Consider the following 20,404-nt stretch of genomic DNA (forward strand, 5'->3'; position numbering starts at 1 on the left):
CATTCTGAGGCGATAGCAGAGTTTCTGTGAATAAACCTGAGCAATCCTGATATTATTTTTTTTTCATTGTTCTGTTCCTCAGACCTGTTCCTGGAGGTTTGTTTTCTCTCCTATTTGAGTTGCGTGTCAAGACCCATAGTAGATTAATTTCCTAACTGTCTCCTACATTTTGTGTTCTGTGTCATGCAGTCACAAGGTTTTAACAGAATATCTACCAGGGTTGTATCTGTAGGAAACAGCAAATGTTTAAATGGAAAAATAATAACGTCTGTTGTATTTTTCACATATTTGGGAGCTGTGTTCACTCCCCTGTTGCAAGTCATTACTGGACCTGGGCTTTTTTTCAGGTTTTGTTAATATGGCAATTATATCTAAAAATTTTTATCTAAAATATCTACTCACTGCACTTTTAAACTATGACAAGGTGATACCGGTGATGAAAGGAAGAAAACAAAGCATAGTGCAGAATAAAAGAGAGGCTTCTCTCTTCCATCAGTCGAAGCAATTAAAACGTAAAAGAGCAAACTGCACTATAAACCTAGTAACTGAAAATTGATGTATATTAGTTTCTGTTCCTATGAGTGTACGAGGTTTACTGGTTAATGGCTCATGTGCTGTACTAAGCAGTGCCAACAGAGAATTTAGCAGTCATGGTCTGCTCTTGCAGATTATCACATACAGGCCACTGAAGACAAGCATATCATAAACATTATCTGAGATGCTGTATGGTGTGGATCTATTCCTTCAACTAAATGTAATCTTATTAGCAAAGGTTTTGTGTAGTTCTCTGCTTCAGCAGTCCCTAAGACCACATTCCTCTGAGATATCAACCCCACGTGTTTCATTAACATAGTTTAAAAATTTGGTGATGCAGTACAACGTATTAGAGATATATATAAATACTATGCTATACTATACTACACTACTAGAGCAATATAATTTGGCCTAGTTGCAATTAAAATTTTAACATACTGTGGCAATTTTCTTGGATTGTTTTGATTGGGTTGGAGGGGTTAAGGAGGGTTATGCTGTTTATCAGATTTCGGTATTTTTTTGCTGTGACTGTCTAATACAAGCTACAGATTGGTTGATATGGAGAATATAATATTTTTTAAATAACTGCAATATCAAATATTCTCCAGCTGAATGCTGTCTTATTTATAGTGTGCACCATTCACAAATGTGCAGCATGTGCTAGCCTTGCCCTCTGTCAGAATCCCTTGTCTATATTCCTGGAGCTGCTGCAACTAATAAATCTGAATTTTTGACAGGAAAAAATGAATATAGTCAATACACTCAAATTCTGTGATTAAAATCATACTGATGGGTCATATTCTTGCAGTTATTTCTGCCTTTGCTGTTCTTTATTCTGCATCAGCAGCTATTGGTTTGATATTCAACCAATATAAACTTAACAGCATGGTTCAGAGAAATACTGTTGAAAAACAAGGCGATATCTTGATTCTGAAAATAATATGCCCAGTTTGAGGAAAGAGTCAGTCCTATTGGTGACAGTAGGCAGATTTTCTAAACATGAACCAGAATGAGAAGCAAATCTGCTTTACTTCTCTTTGCCATTAAATGTAGTAGACATGTGAGCAAGGCCTGTCATAGAGACAAGAACCGAAGAGGAGAATAATATGAGAAATGGATCTTTGTATACTGAGTTCATAATTGCTTCACCATCATCATAACAGCTGTAGCCTCCAACCATGGGGCCAAAAAGAATAACTCAGCACAAGAGCCATTGGTGTATCCAGGCTGGGACAAGGGAGAGGATTATGCCACACAGCCTGCTATAATGGATAGAATTATTCCTTCCAGAGAGAATAATCATGAAAAAGAGTCTTCCACTGCAGGTACTAGTAATAATGTCAACTATGTGTATTTGATACATATATATATTTCATATATATATATATGTTAATCACTTCTGTCTCTCAGATGGCCTGTCTTGGAAAGATATTGCATGAACTTGTAGAGAGGATTAACTTACCTATCTCTTTAAGACAATGATGTAAGTTATAGAGTGATTAGTTTTCTCTGTGCTCTGCCTGGATGATGGTGAGATAGAAGTTTTCCATTTTAGCTTTGTATAAAACATTTATTTTTTACTTACCAACATTACTTCTAGTGCTTTCTGTTCCTTAGTGAAGCCTGACTGTGGAATTGTGTCCAGCTCATTACATAAGTTATATTATTTGGTGTTGCCAAACTGACAGTACCGTAAAGTTGAATTCATACTTACCTATATTTGTATATCAACAGCTTATGCTGTTAATTTGTGAATATTCATCTGGGGAAAGAGTGTTCTTTTCATACATTTTATCAAAACATTTGTCCCTCTGGTTCATAGAATGAAGAGCAAAAGGGGTTTATAAAACTGGCATGACACAACATCGTGATGCAGTCTCATATACAACATATCATTTATACCATAAAAATAATGTTCCAGAAACATGGTATGAGAAACACACGACTGATTCCTGAAATAAGAGGAAATATTACTTTAATCCTTTCTTAAACAGACAGTACTCAGAACCTATATTTGATTTTGTGACAGCCAAATAATTTTCTTTTATGCTTGCTGTGTGTTCCTCTGATGGTATCCCTTCTGTCCCATTGCTCCTGCCGTTATACAGCATTAGCCAGCTATTCTGAGAAAGCAGACAGCTTAGGTTACGAAGCTGGAAAGGTGATGACAATCAAAATAAATAGAAAAGTCTGTTTCCTTTTCTTCTTTATGACCCAATTAGAAGAAAAAACCATAAAGTCTTCTTTGCATATACGAAAGAGAAGAACAGTGTGGGTGGTGGGTTCAGTAAATGCCACACCACAAAATAATTCTATCAGGTAAAATTCTTCAATAATACCAAAATTTGAAGCTGATCCTGGGAGGAAACCTACTCTTAAGGCTACCATGAACAGAACAATGAATTATAACAATTTTCTGTAACGTCACCACTCACAGAGTCTTGTGAAACAAAGAAGAATAAATGCCTGTAGAAAGGGTTCTTTACTGTCAGTACTGATCTCTGTAATGTAAAACACACCATAGCAGCCCTTCACAGTGTCCTTAAGCTGAATATCTGTAGTTAGCCGGAGACACAGGTCAGGGAATTCTCCTGACTGCTGTCTCTGTGTCCTTTCCCTGTGTCTGCTGTCCTTGGGAATCTTCTGGATTAAGTAATAAGGTGAACGGGAATAATAAAAGAAAATATCTGATCAGTACATTGAGAAAACAGTGACAATGTAGGGGAGGACAGAAGGTCCCCCTTCTCCTATTGTGGCTGGAAAAGGGTGACAGTGGTTTAAAGGGAACAGGAGACTTGAGCATGGTGGGAATGGGAGGGGAACGGCAGCACACACACAGAATACACAGCTGATTAAATCATCATGGTAACAGCTGTTGCCTCTCCTGATGTTGCCCACCATGAAGATCCTACGCAGCCACCTCTGCCTTCAGATAATGAACCAGAACAGGGCGTTGAAGGCACACCGCATCCCACAGACGCCCATGGGGATGAGGTCCTGACTCGAACCACAACTCGTATGAACAAAGCTGGTGATGACTTTCCTCTGACAGGTACCAGTAAGAATAATGGATCATGCTCATTTCTCATGCCTGGTGTGAAATAAGACATTATTTCTTCTGAAATCGAGTCCTTTCCCCATCTTTCTCATCGTGAGGTTCTATATTCTCAGTGTGGACTTGCAGTGCAAAAATCTGTGGTGGGATCTGTGCTATTGGTAGATTTACCTTCTGGGCAAGGCATAAGGGACTTCTTGCTGGTACACTTTGTGGTTTCTGTCCTTTGCTGATGCATGTTTCTGGGTGGCCTCCTGACTGTGCTGCAAGACACACACTTTGGTGATTCTGAATCCCTAGCCCCATCTTCTTTTCTTGTGCATCAGTGGGACCAGGCTTGATATGCTTTGGCACGACGATTGGTGTGGTGGAGGTGCTCTGGTGGATTAATCAGGTGGCTTGCTCCTGTGACTCAGCAGCAGCACCATCACCAGGGAGTGCTGTCCCACTGGTGAGGGCAGGGCAATCGTAGAAGAATCGTCTCCCATAAATTCTGCCTTCAATTCCCGACTCCTCCTCACCGGTGGATTGACAGGCAAGACTGGCCACTGATAGGGCTGCAGTATGGCCACTCATGCCTGAATTACAGGGTCAGGTTGTTGCTGCTGTGGTCTCTTCTTCCGAAGGTCTTCCCTCTCCATCTGTCACTGGGATCTGTATACGTTGCCAGCGTCTCCCTCCAACATGGTGCTTGAGGGTCTCAGAAGCCAGTGGCAGTGTGGAAGAAGAAGGGGAGGCCTTCACATCTTCTCTCTTTTTGTGCTTTGAATGAGGAAGGTGGACGTGCTTTCTGGCTTGCTGTGGTACAGGAAAGAGGGAGATAATGTGGGTGGTGGTTTTGTGACCGCTCACTTTTAAAGCTGATCATGCCATCGTCATGGCAGTCACACAGTCCGTGGATGACGTTAACCGAGAGAAAGCAACCAAGGAGCCACTGGCACCTGGCACTCCACTTGGAAGTGAAAATGAGCAAGCAAACAGCACAGATGGTTCCCATGTCAATTGGATACCCGGAGTTTTTCCAGACATTGAAGATCGTCTTAACCAATTACAGACCCCTCTTCCTACTAGTAAGAATTACAAATTAAAAGTATTTTCTGTAACTTGTCACCACTCACAGAGTCTTGTGAAACAAAGGAGAATCAATGCCTGTAGAAAGGGTTCTTTACTGTCAGTACTGATCTCTGTAATGTAAAACACACCATAGTAGCCCTTGACAGTGTCCTTAAGCTGAATATCTGTAGTTAGCCGGAGACACAGGTCAGGGAATTCTCCTGACTGCTGTCTCTTTGTCTTTTCCCTGTGTCTGCTGTCCTTGTGAATCTTCTGGATTAAGTAATAAGGTAGACGGGAATAGCAAATGAAAATATCTGATCAGTACAGTGGGAAAGCAGTGACAATGTAGGGGAGGACAGAAGGTCCCCCTTCTCCTATTGTGGCTGGAAAAGGGTGACTGGTTTAAAGGGAACAGGAGACTTGAGCATGGTGGGAATGGAAGGGGAACGGCAGCACATACACGGAATTCACAGCTGATTAAATCATCATGGTAACAGCTGTTGCCTCTCCTGATGTTGCCCACCATGAAGACCCAAAGCAGCCACCTCTGCCTTCAGACAATGAACCAGAACAGGGTGCTGAAGGTATCCCACATCTCACAGATGCCCCTTGGTATGAGGTCTTGCAGAGGACAACGACTAGTATGAACAAAGCTGGTGATGACTCTTCTCTGACAGGTACCATTAAGAATAATGGATCATACTCATTTCTCATGCCCGGTGTGAAATGAGACATTATTTCTTCTGAAATCGAGTCCTTTCCCCATCTTTCTCATTTTGGGTGTCGAGATTATTCTTGTGAACTTGCAGTGGATACGTTTTCTATGATTTCGTCGCACGTGAACATCCCAACAAGAATTGCTATCTGTTAAGGATATTTTTTCCCTGGGTTCCCTGTTTCTTATGTCCCCCAGCTTTTTTCAGGTGTATTTTTAGTAGAAGGTGATAATGAGAACGCAGTTGCTTTGTGGGGGTGGTGGATGGTGTAAGTGAGTCATAGACTTAGAAACAGTTTTTCGTGTCTGATTGTTGCTGCTCTTGGCATTGCCATAGATTCTCTTAGTACTGTAAACTTTGAAATAACTTACCACAATTTTTTCATGTAGTTCTGCAAGGTTCTAACATTGATTCCTAAGCTCTGCGTGCTGTACAATTAAAATTATCCCTAATCAAAATATTCCTTTTTTATTATAATATTTATATTGTTTAATAGTGGATTTTTATGACATTGTAGTGCTTTGGAACTTTTTGCATCATTCTCGCTTTTTCTAAAAAGAATTTCTAAGAAAAATTAGCATTTATACTTTCCCTTTTCTTCTTCAAAATCCATTTTCATCAGGATTATTTATTTTGCAACTCTTAGGATTCAGCAAAGAGCTATGAAAACCAAAGATTCTGTGGATTAAAATGTAGTTCTTTTCTCTTCTCCCTACTCCTGTTTTCTAAATATGTCAGAGAACCTGTAAAGCTTCAGAGTTCATTGTCATCAGCCTGTGAAGCTTTCTGTGGTTTGACAGATCAATTGCAAATATCAAAACCCAAGCACAATTTCATGATTTATTACAATGTTTTCAATCAAGTCACTCTAATCCTATTCCTGTGTAATGACAGGAATTCTTATACTCATTTTATTCTGAAAATAATGGTTTTTTTTCTCCCTTCTAAATAGTGATTACTAGGTATTTTCAAAACTAACACTTTAGGCTACTGTTGTTTGGAAGTGCATCTTTTGGTTTCTCATTTTGCTTAGTGATGTTAACTTTCAGTGGTATAATTTTGAATTAATAATAACCTTTATTATTCAGTTAATAATTTGGAGCACTTGGAAATTCTGCAAGTGTGTTTAGTTAAGCTATACATATTTCTTAGCATGGTTTTGTGACATCCTTACTCTTTTGCATCAACAGCAGTCTTAGCATGCCAGAATGATGTGTGAAGGATGTTCATTAAATAATTTAATTCCTTAATTTTCCATTTGAATTAATTTTAAATTCCTCTCTTGGGAAACCAGCACAGATTATATGATCATCTCATGGAAGAAAAGAGATGACTAAATAAACTTAAAAAGACATTTTTTTAACATGATGCTCTAGTCAATTTGAAATAGTCAGGTCTAAGTGGCTGCTACTTACTCTTAGGAAAGTCTTTACGTGCTTTAATTCAACATTGAAATTTATGAAATGAATAAACAACTATTAAACTAATCAATAGAGTATTAGTGAAGGAAAAGAGAAACAAAAAATAATATGACATATGCAGAAGATCTTCTTTAGTTGTGTTTTTATTTTCTCACTGTATATACCACATAGGCTAAAAAAAGAAAAAGGTAGAGCTTAAGTAAAATAAGGAGGGAACAATATGTAAGGTGGGGTTTTGTAAACACCTTTGAAGTTAACTTAGCCATCATCACAACAGTCACAGCCTCCACTGGAGTTCTGAAACCAGAAGATATAACCCAGGAAGTGTGGGTGCCTCGCATCATGGTAACAGCTGTTGCCTCTCCTGATGTTGCCCACCATGAAGATCCTACGCAGCCACCTCTGCCTTCAGATAATGAACCAGAACAGGGCGTTGAAGGCACACCGCATCCCACAGACGCCCATGGGGATAAGACTCTGACTCGAACCACAACTCGTATGAACAAAGCTGGTGATGACTCTCCTGTGACGGGTACCAGTAAGAATAATGGACCATGCTCATTTCTCATGCCTGGTGTGAAATGAGACATTATTTCTTCTGAAATCGAGTCCTTTCCCCATCTTTCTCATCGTGAGGTTCTACATTCTCAGTGTGGACTTGCAGTGCAAAAATCTGTGGTGGGATCTGTGCTATTGGTAGATTTACCTTCTGGGCAAGGCATAAGGGACTTCTTGCTGGTACACTTTGTGGTTTCTGTCCTTTGCTGATGCATGTTTCTGGGTGGCCTCCTGACTGTGCTGCAAGACACACACTTTGGTGATTCTGAATCCCTAGCCCCATCTTCTTTTCTTGTGCATCAGTGGGACCAGGCTTGATATGCTTTGGCACGACGATTGGTGTGGTGGAGGTGCTCTGGTGGATTAATCAGGTGGCTTGCTCCTGTGACTCAGCAGCAGCACCATCACCAGGGAGTGCTGTCCCACTGGTGAGGGCAGGGCAATCGTAGAAGAATCGTCTCCCATAAATTCTGCCTTCAATTCCCGACTCCTCCTCACCGGTGGATTGACAGGCAAGACTGGCCACCGATAGGGCTGCAGTATGGCCACTCATGCCTGAATTACAGGGTCAGGTTGTTGCTGCTGTGGTCTCTTCTTCCGAAGGTCTTCCCTCTCCATCTGTCACTGGGATCTGTATACGTTGCCAGCGTCTCCCTCCAACATGGTGCTTGAGGGTCTCAGAAGCCAGTGACAGTGTGGAAGAAGAAGGGGAGGCCTTCACATCTTCTCTCTTTTTGTGCTTTGAATGAGGAAGGTGGACATGCTTTCTGGCTTGCTGTGGTACAGGAAAGAGGGAGATAATGTGGGTGGTGGTTTTGTGACCGCTCACTTTTAAAGCTGATCATGCCATCGTCATGGCAGTCACACAGTCCGTGGATGACGTTAACCGAGAGAAAGCAACCAAGGAGCCACTGGCACCTGGCACTCCACTTGGAAGTGAAAATGAGCAAGCAAACAGCACAGATGGTTCCCATGTCAATTGGATACCCGGAGTTTTTCCAGACATTGAAGATCGTCTTAACCAATTACAGACCCCTCTTCCTACTAGTAAGAATTACAAATTAAAAGCATTTTCATTTATCCCTCAGTCATTATTTTGGACAATGGTGATCATTCAATAACGTGTACTAGCCATCACTGTGAATTATTGTCATATTATGATTTCCTTTTTGGTTTTATTGTTGTTTTTAATCTGCTTATAAGATGTCATTAAAGGGAACCTCTTCCTGTGCAAAGCAGAGGACATTTGCTAAAAGGCTTAAAGTAGTGTTTTGCAAATAATGTTTTCTTACAATCTGTTATCTGTATGTGGTAACACAAGTATGAAAGTGAACAAGTGTAAACTTTCTCCTCATACCCATACATACGGGATAGCATTTTGTCATTCTTTTTTGCTGGACACAAATGATAGCTATGACTAGATAACACTTAACTGTCTGTCACTTTTTCCCCCATCTGTATTCCCTCTACATTAGTTGAATATGTATCAAGAGAAAGGTAATTCTCATTTATACCTTTGTTTCTAGGTGTATTTGCTGTTAATATCTTGCCAGTGATTAATCATAGCTGTGTTACTGAGATGTAACTAACATTTCATTTGTGAATAACCTTTTCTTTTTAAAGGGTTGTTCTTCTGATAGAGATAATGCAGTTAACAGTAACAGTGTTTATTTATTGCACCAAATATAGCCTTTCATTTTTTGTGTGTGTGCTCACATGCTAATAGTATGGGAAATGAAGGGACTTTTTCTTATTCCCAAATGCAGTTTCCATACAAATACTCATCCTAACAGTAAGTTTTTTTCCAAATGCTACTTCTCATGTACACTAATCCAAATACTATTTTCATGCACTTCCTTGGAGTGCTAGTGGAACCATCCAATGGTAGATTTTGGCCAGTGCTCTGAGGACATTCTTTGCACATAAGTAAGATCATGTGCCTATGTTTTTATAGTATTATACAGCAAACACTTTCAAGATAATTCTGTTAGTAGTTAATTAATTAATTAATTACTGTTCATTCATACATTGTCAGGTAGAATTTGGCCTACATTTTCTTTCAGAATTTTATACAAATCCAGTAGAGCCAATCCAATCAAAATTGCCTGAGTTATAGTATTTTGACATAGGCACAGCAATATAAATGCAAAATATGTATTTGGTAGAATTTTACTGGAAGGATAAATGTGTTTTTAATAATGGTTTCCTACTATAACAAACTCATTTCTTGACTTTTGCTGCCCTATTCGCTTAATTAATGCAAGCTGCATCCTGAATTTTATGTGCAGACATTACATTACGCACTATGAAAAAATTTTTGCTACCTTTCTGTTTTGAGCACATAAAGTCTGTAAGAACTGGTTTGAAGATCATTTTCAAGATGAATGTCTCTGTCAAATCTTTGTGTTGTCAGTGCCCTGGCAAAGGTTCATAAGGCCATATTGCCCCAAATCTTCCTTTTTTAATTTATCTTCTCTTGATGCTTTTTAAAACACAATGCCAAGGAATTACTAGGACACTACCATCATCATAAAAAAGTTTATTTATTGAAGAGTTCATTCGTTTGTAACATTGCCCCATATTCCAATGGAATGGACAAGATTCATTAATGTATTGGCAGACTATAGTTAAAAGCTTTCTCTGAACAAATGAATGGCTTGATGTACTATACTACTTTCTTTCACTTGCTTTTTCTCTACAGCAATGTTTAAGCTGTGGTCTGACATCACACTAATGACTCATCTGTTGTCCAGGTGTCCATGCAATAACAAATCGGTCCGCTGAAGGAACCCCAAAAATAACTGTCAAAAAAACCAGAATCTATTATGTCATCAAAATGAAATGTAGAATTTCTGAGGATCCCTCCCTGCCACTTGCAAGCACATCCCCAGAGCCAGAACCGCAGGGGACACGACTGAATCCTGCTGCTTCTTCTCAGTGCTCAAGAGAGGGGAAGGGCAAATGTAACAGTTCTCTAAGTGCATGAATTTTAATAAATGTCTGCGTGCCTTTCTAAGGGGCTTTGTGGTGGAAAAGCTCTGGCATTTCTCAAGGATGATACAAATCACCTTAAAAAAAATCTGCTGAGATGTGGGGTAGACAAGTGAGTATGTTCCTCTTGGTCAGCTGTCTTGGAGGCTAGATCAGGAACCTCAGTTGCTGAATTAGTGCTCTGTCCTTTGTGGTGAGATAGGACAAACCAGCTCAACAGTCAGTAAGTTTCTTTGTAATAAAAATAATGAAAACATCTGGAAGATTCATGAACTACTTGCTGGTTAAGATGAACAGAGGGTAAAAAATGTGCTTCTCAGTTTTGTATTTGCCAGCTGCTATTAGGAAATTAGATCAGAAATGCTGGCTAGAAATGAGTTGCAACGTGTGTTAGAAAAAGAACCTTACAGCTGATTAGAGTAAATGCGTCATTTGCTCTGTTAGAGTCTGGAAGAATTCAGAGAGGTGGAGATCTGTAATATCTTTTTCATGGTGACAATGAAGTAGTAGTCCCAGATGAAATCACCGTATCTATAGTTTGCTGATAATTTTAGACTTGGGATACCCTTATGGCAGCAGCATGGGCCAGAAATGTAACCGCATAAAAGTTCAAGCGGTATGGCCAGTGTAGCAAATACTTGAGACTGGAAATATGCATTGTGATTGAAGATCTAATACCATCTTAGAACCAAATTACACCACATTAAAAGGGACAAGGGGACCCGCCTCTAAGTTTACAGAGAGCATTTTTTCTATTAGGAAAGATATTTTGAATTTTTGAAGTCCCACTCTATACATAGCTATCAAATTAAAAACCATTCAGAGAACTAGCCTTTTACTTTATTAAGGTTTTAGAAATTCAGTTTTATCCTGTGTAGCTATAAAATTAAGAGTTTCAAAATTTCTCCATATTGGTCATTTTAGGTTTAAATAAAAAGTAAAGTTCTTCTGTCTCTCTCTCTCTCTCTCTCTCTCTCTCTCTCTCTCCCCCCCTCTCTCTCTCTGTGTCCCTCTCTCTCTCCCTCTCCCTCCCTCTCTCTCTCTCTCTCTCCTCTCTCTCTCCTCTCTCTCTCCTCTCTCTCTCTCTTCTGTTTTCACTCACTTTTCCCCATGGAACAGACAAGATGTTTGACTTGTATCACACAAACCGCTTCAAAAAGTTGCCAACGTTCACATATCTTTACATTTTCTCCAGAAAATTTCTGGGCAATTATAATTAAATTTTCATTCGTGGAAGTATAGCATAATCAAAACTGAAACGTGTGAGAGAGACAAGAGGGGAAAACCATGAGTTTTGTTATTCAAAATACTAAAACTAGCCATAGTTCAGATGAGTATGATGATTGTAGTCTATGTAGTAGTTTTCAGTATAAATACTTTTTAATGACCTCAGCATGAACATTCCAGAATGTGGTTTTTGATTGTGAAAGTCATGTTCTTTGTACCTCAATGTTAAATAGTCACTAAGCATATTTGGCCTAATAGATAGTTTTGTTCCTTAGGATCTACCTCCAGTACACATGGTGATCAAGGACCACACAAGGGACGTTATGAATCCACTACTTTCCCTGGAGAGACCACAACAACAAAAATAGTTTCACAAAGAAGGTCGGCCCTGGTGCCAGGTAGGTTTTTGAAGCCATCTGTTTTAACAATTCAAGCACAGAATTGTATTAATATGAACTGCAGTAGGAGATTAAAATGTAGGTTAAGTACAGTTGTTCAGGCTTTGTTCTGAATCAGATAATATTCAATATTTTCACTAGTAGTCTGAAAAATGGAGCATATTGTATCCCATATAATTTCCCAGCAATATCAAGACGAGAGAAATCATGCATTTGAAGAATGGGATTAAGATCCAAATAACCTTTATAAATTGATATGAAAATAGCCAAAATTCAGCAAAGATATATAAAATTCAGTAAAGATATGTGCAGAGTATATCCGTGAGAATGTTTGGTGAAAATAGTAGCCGAGACGAGTATTGCAGAATAAGGCTTGCAGACTAAAGAGGAATAGAAAGAAGCCAACACCATGACACAATTGCAAAAGAATGAAAATATGTTCTGGGATGTATTAACAGTAAAGTAATTTTTTAAAACGAGAAAGTAATTATCCCACTCTACTGAGGCCTAACAAGTCCAGAGCTGAAGCTCTGTGTTAAGTTCAAGTCATTGTATTAATCACATAGAAGAAAAAACTGAGAATAGCACAAAGAAAATTTTGGAAAGGTGACTTTTGAAGCACCTTTTGAAGAATTCATCATTTTCAGACAAAACTGAAGGGACATATGAGAAGAGTATGCTACAGAAAGAACGCTTATCAGTTTTTTCACCATGGGGTAATAATAATTAACTAATTGGAAGAAGTAATTAGTTTCAAATGAAATGTAGGAGACTTGTTAAACAAGGGAGACTTGTTTCAAACAAACAAAATAAAGGAGTTAGCTTAAGAGCTATAATGGTAGTACAGCATAAACAGGCTACTGGGAACGTTGTGAAATCTCCTTTACGAAAAATGTTAAGAGCAAATGGAATATTCCTCAGCCGTCTGCTTACTGACCATTTCACTGGAGTGAAATGGAGCTTATATGACCTCTTAGGGTCCTTTCCAGTTCTGCAGATCCTTTTTTAAAAATACCCCTTAAAGTAAGATTTTAAATGAAAAAATGAACGTTTCACTCTACCTGAAAGTCGTCCTGCTTTTATGCCTGGGATTGCAGATTTCTCATTGCTAAGCCTTTTCTTTTGCTCTTGGAGTAAATGTGTGACACAACTCCTCTTCACCTATGCCCACCAAAGTACAGTGCTTATAGGTGCTACCAGTGACGGGGTATTTCATCTGAGTTGGCCTGCGATGAAAATGTATTCGATTTCTACAGAAGCGCTTTGTCATGCAAACAAACATTCATGCAAACTAGGAAAAAAGTCTTGACAGTTTAAAGACTGTGAAAGAGCCTGTGTTCCTTCAGCTCTGTGAAATGACGAAACTCCACAAGACACGTTAACACGCTCACCTCTCCCCACAGAATGGCTGATCGTAGTTGCCGCTCTGGTGGCACTCGCGTTGATTCTTGCAGTGTGCGTTGCTGTGAACAGTCGGAGAAGGTAAGGTGGCCCATTTATTTTGGTGAAACACACTGCCTTGCTATTTTCTTCATTGAGAGGCTTCAACATTTTGTGGAAGAGCAGAATAGTGTAACACAAGGATGAGCTTCCTCTATGAAGTTCTGTGGGTTGGGGTGCGAGGGCCCAGGTCACTGCGTCCTGCACAGGTCACACATCAGCCTTCACACTGACATGGAACCACGTGAAGTCAGTAGCTGCATAGACCATTTGGTCTTTACTTGTAGATGGAAACTAGCTGTGTATAGATCATAGAGAATTAATGATCCTCTGACTGTGACTCATTCATATGAAAATCCTGTCCACTGAGCGTGAAAACTATGTGAGGTGGACATAGACAGTAGCGGGATCAGCCGGTATCACCATGTTGTCTGTGTACAGTGTGAAGGGCTGTATTAGACAATTGCTGTCACAGGATTAAAATTTGTTCCTTCCGAACAAAAGGCCGTATCACAGCTGGCAGTCACAGGGATATGTTCTAACATTACTATCAGAGCTCACAGTAGCTTTATTTACTTCACCTTCACATGGAGATTTTTATTCAGGAAGCAGTGGGCAAATTTATTCCTAGTCTGCTGGTTGCAGGAAAGCACGTGTTAATGCTCCTGTTAAATAGTGTCACGGTCCTCCAAAGCATGGCTTGGGTGCTAGAATAGAGCCCTGCCACCCTTGTGAGGGAGCAGCCCAGGCAGTCCCTGCCCGTAATGTGGGAGACTGCTATGAGACAAAACTGTGCAAGCCAAATGCTGAATTGTCAGAGTAAACTGATACAGCTTTGCTGAAGTCAGCAGTGAGATGCCACCTGGGATATTTGCCCTGTGACTGTATCCACAATACCAGTGCTTCTCTGACAGTATTAGAAGAGACCTGTTGAAATAAGAAAGCTAGCAAGCATATGGTGAGACAGAAAACTCTACAACTTGCTTACTGTGAAGTGATTCTGGAGTTACACAGCCTGAATGGCATGGCTTATTATTTTATACGTTACTCTGTTATGCATTTAAAAGTGGAGACTGCCATAGTTTCTTCCCTCTTAACCGAGAGTCACCATAGGAACAGACAAACAGGGCCACTATGGCTAATTATAGATTGCATATGACAAGAAATGAAACCACCTCAGAGCTTTAAATTTTGCCCTAGATACCGTTAACGGAAAACATATCTTTTACTTAGAGCTTCCATGCAGCTGGGAGTGAGTCGCAAAGGGAGTGCGTGTGGGTGCACGTATGTGTATGAATGCATGGATTAGACCCCAGTAATAGGTGTTAATCACTGTGAGGAAAACTTTTTGAACTCTGGTGTGCTTGAAACAAGTGGACTTTTTTCTTTCACTTTAGCAGGATCCAAATGATAACGTGAAGAATTCAAGAGTCCTTTCGTCATCTATTCTGATGAGAGCTAATACACTGAAAATTCATAGAGAGGTGGTTGCTCTGCAGTCAACATCCTGGGGAATGCCATACGGGAATGCCAACTAATCTGAAACTAAGACTGCAGCAGTGCTGTGATAGAACTTGATAGCTGAGAAAGGAGGATTGAGTATTTCAGTGTTAGCTCTGCAGTAAGCTGAGAACATTTTAAGCCTTGATTTATTTAAAAAGTGAGAAAAATCTGGTTTTATTTGTGTAATGCTGTCAGTGACACCATTTTTTGAATGAATGCTAACTGCGTCATCTTCAGTTTCAGACTCATTTGGATTGTCTGAAAGAGCCTAATGAAGTGTAGGCCTTAGTCTCAAGGTAGTTAACTTCCTGATCCAGAAATGAATAGATTTGGCCTTTCTAGTTAGGAGGTCAGTATAGCAGAGATTTCAAACATTTCAAGCAAGCAATTGGACTTTCTCAGTAAATAGAAAGTTGTTTGGCTATAGTATTTCCTTTTTTTATTTTTTTTTTTATTGGTGTTGTGATAAGTTATTTTAGCCAGAAACCAAAACTGCCAAGGTTCAACATGGTCCTAGTTAGTTAGTTAGTTAGTTATTCCTGTTGTGGCAAAGACTGTCCGGTGCCTGTTGTAAAACGTGTTAGGATCTCCTTGCAGGGTCCAACAGAAGATGCTGCCCAGCCTGACCATCACGTCAGGAAAGACACTCTGAGCTGCTCTCGAGAGAGGCTGTGGAGCTCCACAGCTCCTCGATGGCCTCCTTTGGCATTTCATGGCTGAAGAGCAGGAATCATTCCCAAGGATGTGTGTAACATTGGCCCAGTGAACTGAGCTACTTCAGATAAAATAACCCTCATCTATCGGTCAGTAAGCATGAAATAGTAATATTTCAGAAGGATAAGAGTATAATTGAACTGCTAAGTTCGTCATTCAGGCAAAATATGCTTCATTGAAGAAGAAAGCACTTTAAAGCAAAACTTCACAGAGATATTGACCCCTTTAAGAGAGCTGTGCTTTGTATATTTGATTTACACAAGGCTGTTTGAGCACAAGTAGGATGTTCAGCACTGTGTAGCCAGAGAACCATCTTAACAGTCAGGGGCAAATCTGACAGCTCTGTAACTAGTACTTTCTTACTACCCTGAAGAATACCCAGCGCATGTTGACCAGCATGCATCAGTTTTGGACTGGTGACTTTTAAAAAGAGTGTGTGTGTGTGTGTGTGTGTGTGTGCGCATGTGTGTGTGCATTCAGAGCTACGTACAGAGTTTATTGGGCAGCACTGCAGTGAGTGTAACTTTAAAAGCACAGTAGCTATTTCCTACCTTAATATCATAAGGAACAATGCTGTTGATAGTAGCAAGAGTAGTTCTCTGTATTTCCTTGCTGTTGGTGGGCTTCTAGGCCCGACATGCTAATACAAAGAAGGAAAAAGTTACCTTGTATAATGAGGTGAGAGCTTGATCCAAATTTTCTGCTACCTCAAGAACTTGAGCATTTTCAAAGGTGTGGTCCCAAGTCTGGATTTAGAATGACCCTGCCCTTAGAGTGGGGTATGTACAAAGTTCATAAGTGTGGATCTATCCAAATGTTAGAAAATCTTTTCTAGCTTTCAGTAATGGATGTTATTCCTACCTGTAGTAATGATAGATACAAATTGAGTAAGTGAGCTCCTGCCAAACTTTATGCATATAATGGGGGATGCTTTAAAAAATAAAATATGCAATATGGAGAAACTTTACACTTTGCATTTCGTGAGTCTGCACTGGCAGACACAAGTTTCATTTCCAAGCACCTTTTCCTAAATACTGACTTTTATTCTTTTTCTTTTTTCTGTTAGTCTTCATTTATAGTACTTATTTTCTTTTTGTTTCTTTCTAGGTGTGGGCAGAAGAAAAAGCTAGTCATTAACAATGGCAAAGGGGCAGTGGAAGACAGGAAGACAAGTGGGTTAAACGGAGATGCCAGCAAATCACAAGAAATGGTGCACTTGGTTCATAAAGAACAGTCAAATGACCGAACAGGAGCATGTGACGAATTCCTGACCGTTAATGAAACACAAAATCATCAGGAGCTTGACATGAAGAGTGGAGTGTAACGGTACCAAATTGCCAAGTAGATCAGAGCTGGGGAAATCAAAATCACATGGAACTTGGACAGGAATTCACAGATGCACTGTGCTACTGATGTCTTTTGAACATAATTAAGCATAAGTCTTACTCAATTTTCATCACTTCAAAATTATGTCTGAGTTACAAAATTGACATTTTCTTTCTGAAATAAGCCCCTAAGAGTTGCATAATGTTTTCAGTTCCCGGTTCCTACACAGAGGACACTCACCGTGTCCTGGGTGTTAGGAGGGATACAAGTTTACGTCATTGTTCCCCAGATGGAGCGTCTTCGCGGTGCGGAGCTGCAGAAGTATCCAGTCACTCCAGCTTACAGGCATTTAAAGTACTAAACTTGCCCTGGTACAAGAGTAAGTGAGGAACAAATGTCAAGAGCAAAAATCAAGTTTAAACCAAAAAGGCCTCCTAGACAATGTCTAAAACGTCAGAATCCTTCAGAAATGCCTTCCAGCCAGGAAGAGCAGTAGGCGCATTCAGAGTCTGACAGTATAAACAAAAAGTGACATTTTATAATGATTTATGACTTGGTCTGCAATGAGGGAAACCCAGAAGAAAAAAAAAAATATTTATCTCTGTTCTTAAATGTCTATGGGCATACAGCAAGTCTTCTTGGCGGGGGGAATAAAGAGATGAAAACATGAGCTGATACATAATAAACTTCAATACTTTATTATCCTAATAATCTGTACAGTTATCCTTGAGTTTTTGAGGTGTTCATTGCTCTCCTTCATTGGTCACACTATCTGCCTGTTTTTAACGAGTCAGTTAGGATAATGAAGAAAACAGAATGATCCCAGCTCTATCACACTTGCATGAATCAAGCAATTGACTGCTTCTGCTCCATTTTACTTAGGAGTTGCAGAGCCTAGTAAATTTGTTTCCTCTGTAACTATCATGTTACACCAGTTTGCTGATGTTTTAAAAGTTGCCCTTCTATGATCTCGCTCATTTCCTCTGAATTCTATTTCATCCACTTTTCCCTCTCTGCTTTTTAAAAATACCAAAAGGAACATTACTTGCTTATTGGTACCAGAAGTTCAAATTCTGCAGAAAATATCAAAGAAAATGAAAGGAAACTCTCCCAGGCATGTAAAATATTAAAGTAGCTGCAGCTGCATTGTTATATGCTTTTGTTTTGTCTTTATGTGTCTGTTATGTAACGTATTTGTATTGAGCTATGATGCTGTGCATTATATTGATATGAGTTGTCAGGAAGAAAATTATTTACTACCGGTGGTCTGTGCCATTTTTAAGAAAGTGTCTTGGAATGGAGGGAGAATGATAACTTCTAATGGGCTGCCTCAAAAAAAAGTAAGTAAAAACAATGTAAGGTAATTGCAACTAGTGGTCTGTGTCAGTTGTGGGATGGGGAAGGTCCTGTAGTAGGGTGATTCAGGTGTACCTATTCAGTGACCACAGTGCCTGTCTTTGAAACTGTTCTGCTAACACATGTTGTTTTATGTTCTTCATCTGAAGCAATTTGGAGGATGAGTATTCAGCTGGCTGAATACTCACATTAGCTAGCCCTGGTCTTTACTGGAACATAAAGCACAAGACTGTTGATTATGATTCTCAGTCACAACCTCCAGCAGTTTCCTATGTGTTTCATTGGGTTGCTCGGTGCCCTGGTATCTGCAGGGGTATCTGGTATCTCCTCAGGGGCAATTTATGCCTGGGCAAAAGGTCCCAAGACAAGGTGTGATTTTTAAAGTACACATAGGATGTTTTCTGACTTTATGTAGGTCAGCATGTTTCCTCTATGAACAGTCACACAGGTAGTGGTCCAAAAGCATTCAAACAAGATGAAGCTAATGGGGTCAAGGTGATTTATGCTGCCAGTACTTGTGGTCCACTATCAAACTTCTCAGTCCTTTCATGTATTTTAATACTGAACTATAGTGGGAAGTCTGTTGGTTCTGTGCATTGATTTTTGTTTAATTCCTGTAATGTTTTTAAGCAAGCTTTTCTATTTGTCATTATAAATCAAAATTATCTGATGAAGGCTGTGTTTAAACTGGTGTTATGTACTCATTTCACTAAGTATGGAGATCCAGACTAAGAATTATTCCCCTCTTTAAATCCTCATTGAATATAGGTCTCAATCAAAAGGAGATATTTCATTGTCTTGAAGGCTAAATTTTTCTTTAAAAAAAAAGAAGGTGGCTGTGCATGCTCATTTCCCTATTCAGATGTTTAATGGAGAAATCCACAAACTCCTTCCCAATCTATCTAATGGTCCGTAGCTGTAAGAGCACGGACAACACTGGTTGGCTTCTTTTTATATTTTTAAATAGGGAGATGCTAAAGTTCTCTTTACAGAGGCAATGCCATTATTTTATATATGCTGATTCTTTTTAGATTATGTCTTGTGAGTCATGTGTAATTAAGCTGCATTATAGTTTCAAAACTAGATGGCTATTTCATATGTATAATATAGTACATATTTTTATTAATCTCGGTTTTATTATTTGAGGGGTTGTTTGTTGTGTGTATGTATTTTTTATATAGAGTACTTGATATATTTGCATATTTATTTAACAGATTAATCAGAATGAAAGAAAATATCATCTCTAAATTGTAACTAAAAATAGTATTGCTAAAAACACCTTGAACTGTAAAATAAGCTTCCAAAAATAAACTTGATTCCACATGGAGGTTAAAAAGTAAGAACGGCGTTATTAGTGGGAGAGAGGTATTCAGCAGGATAGTCGTGTTCAGTACTGATGAGCCAGGGGTCATTTTTTCTGCTTGTGAACTCTAAGCTAGGGTCAGCTGGATGCTGTATGACCTTGTCTGCTCTGCCAGCCTCCCATAGGCTCCCCAGATGCTCTGGGATTTAGCGATTAATTCAGCTTCCCCCTAGAAGCAGAAAACTTGGTCCATTTTAAGATCAACCCAATAATATCTTCACAGCTATTCCTGACTCACTGAACCAACAGCATTTGGGAGAGTGCAGCGCCCAGCAAGATCCAGCCCTTCCTTCAGGGTGCTGATGGACAAGTTGGGTCTTGGTCTACCCTTGGTGCCTGGGAAGAAGGGGGATCTCTGCTAAAAATGCTGAGGAGACCAGGCTGGACCTAGAACGGACTCCATGATCAGCTTGTGTCATTCCTCTGTCCTGGAAGGTTTTAAATAAACCTAAGCCAGACCACCTCCTCAAGGAAACACTGTCTAAAGCAGTAAGCATGTTTAAGAGAGGGATTGTATTTTTATGAAAATGTAATATTATCATCAAGCAATCCGGAGTGATTGTGTCACCTGTATTTTCTTGAAGATCTTACAAGGAATGTTTGATTAAAGGAGAGAAAGGATGTGCGTCCATCATGTCTACCTGCGTGGATGTGTGAAACCTTTCCACAACATTGGTTCCAAAATTAGATTTCTCTTCAATGTTCCTCATGTGATGTGTTTTGTGTGTCCTTTGACAACAACAAGA

At 39.5% G+C, this 20,404-nt stretch overlaps 1 protein-coding gene across 2 annotated transcripts in view; it reads left to right on the forward strand.

The window, feature by feature from the left end:
- Window positions 1-20,268, forward strand: part of CD44 (CD44 molecule (IN blood group)) — a 117,616-nt gene extending 97,348 nt beyond the window's left edge. For both annotated transcript variants that reach the window (XM_075425981.1, XM_009935247.2), the window contains 3 exons: window positions 11,834-11,956; window positions 13,360-13,438; window positions 16,721-20,268. In XM_075425981.1, the coding sequence (XP_075282096.1) occupies window positions 11,834-11,956; window positions 13,360-13,438; window positions 16,721-16,937 (419 nt within the window). In that variant the 3' untranslated portion in view covers window positions 16,938-20,268. The remainder of the gene's footprint in view (window positions 1-11,833; window positions 11,957-13,359; window positions 13,439-16,720) is intronic.
- The last annotated feature ends 136 nt before the right edge of the window (window positions 20,269-20,404 follow it).

The sequence above is a fragment of the Opisthocomus hoazin genome, chromosome 7 (genome assembly GCF_030867145.1).
Source record: "Opisthocomus hoazin isolate bOpiHoa1 chromosome 7, bOpiHoa1.hap1, whole genome shotgun sequence".
NCBI classification, from domain to species: domain Eukaryota; kingdom Metazoa; phylum Chordata; class Aves; order Opisthocomiformes; family Opisthocomidae; genus Opisthocomus; species Opisthocomus hoazin.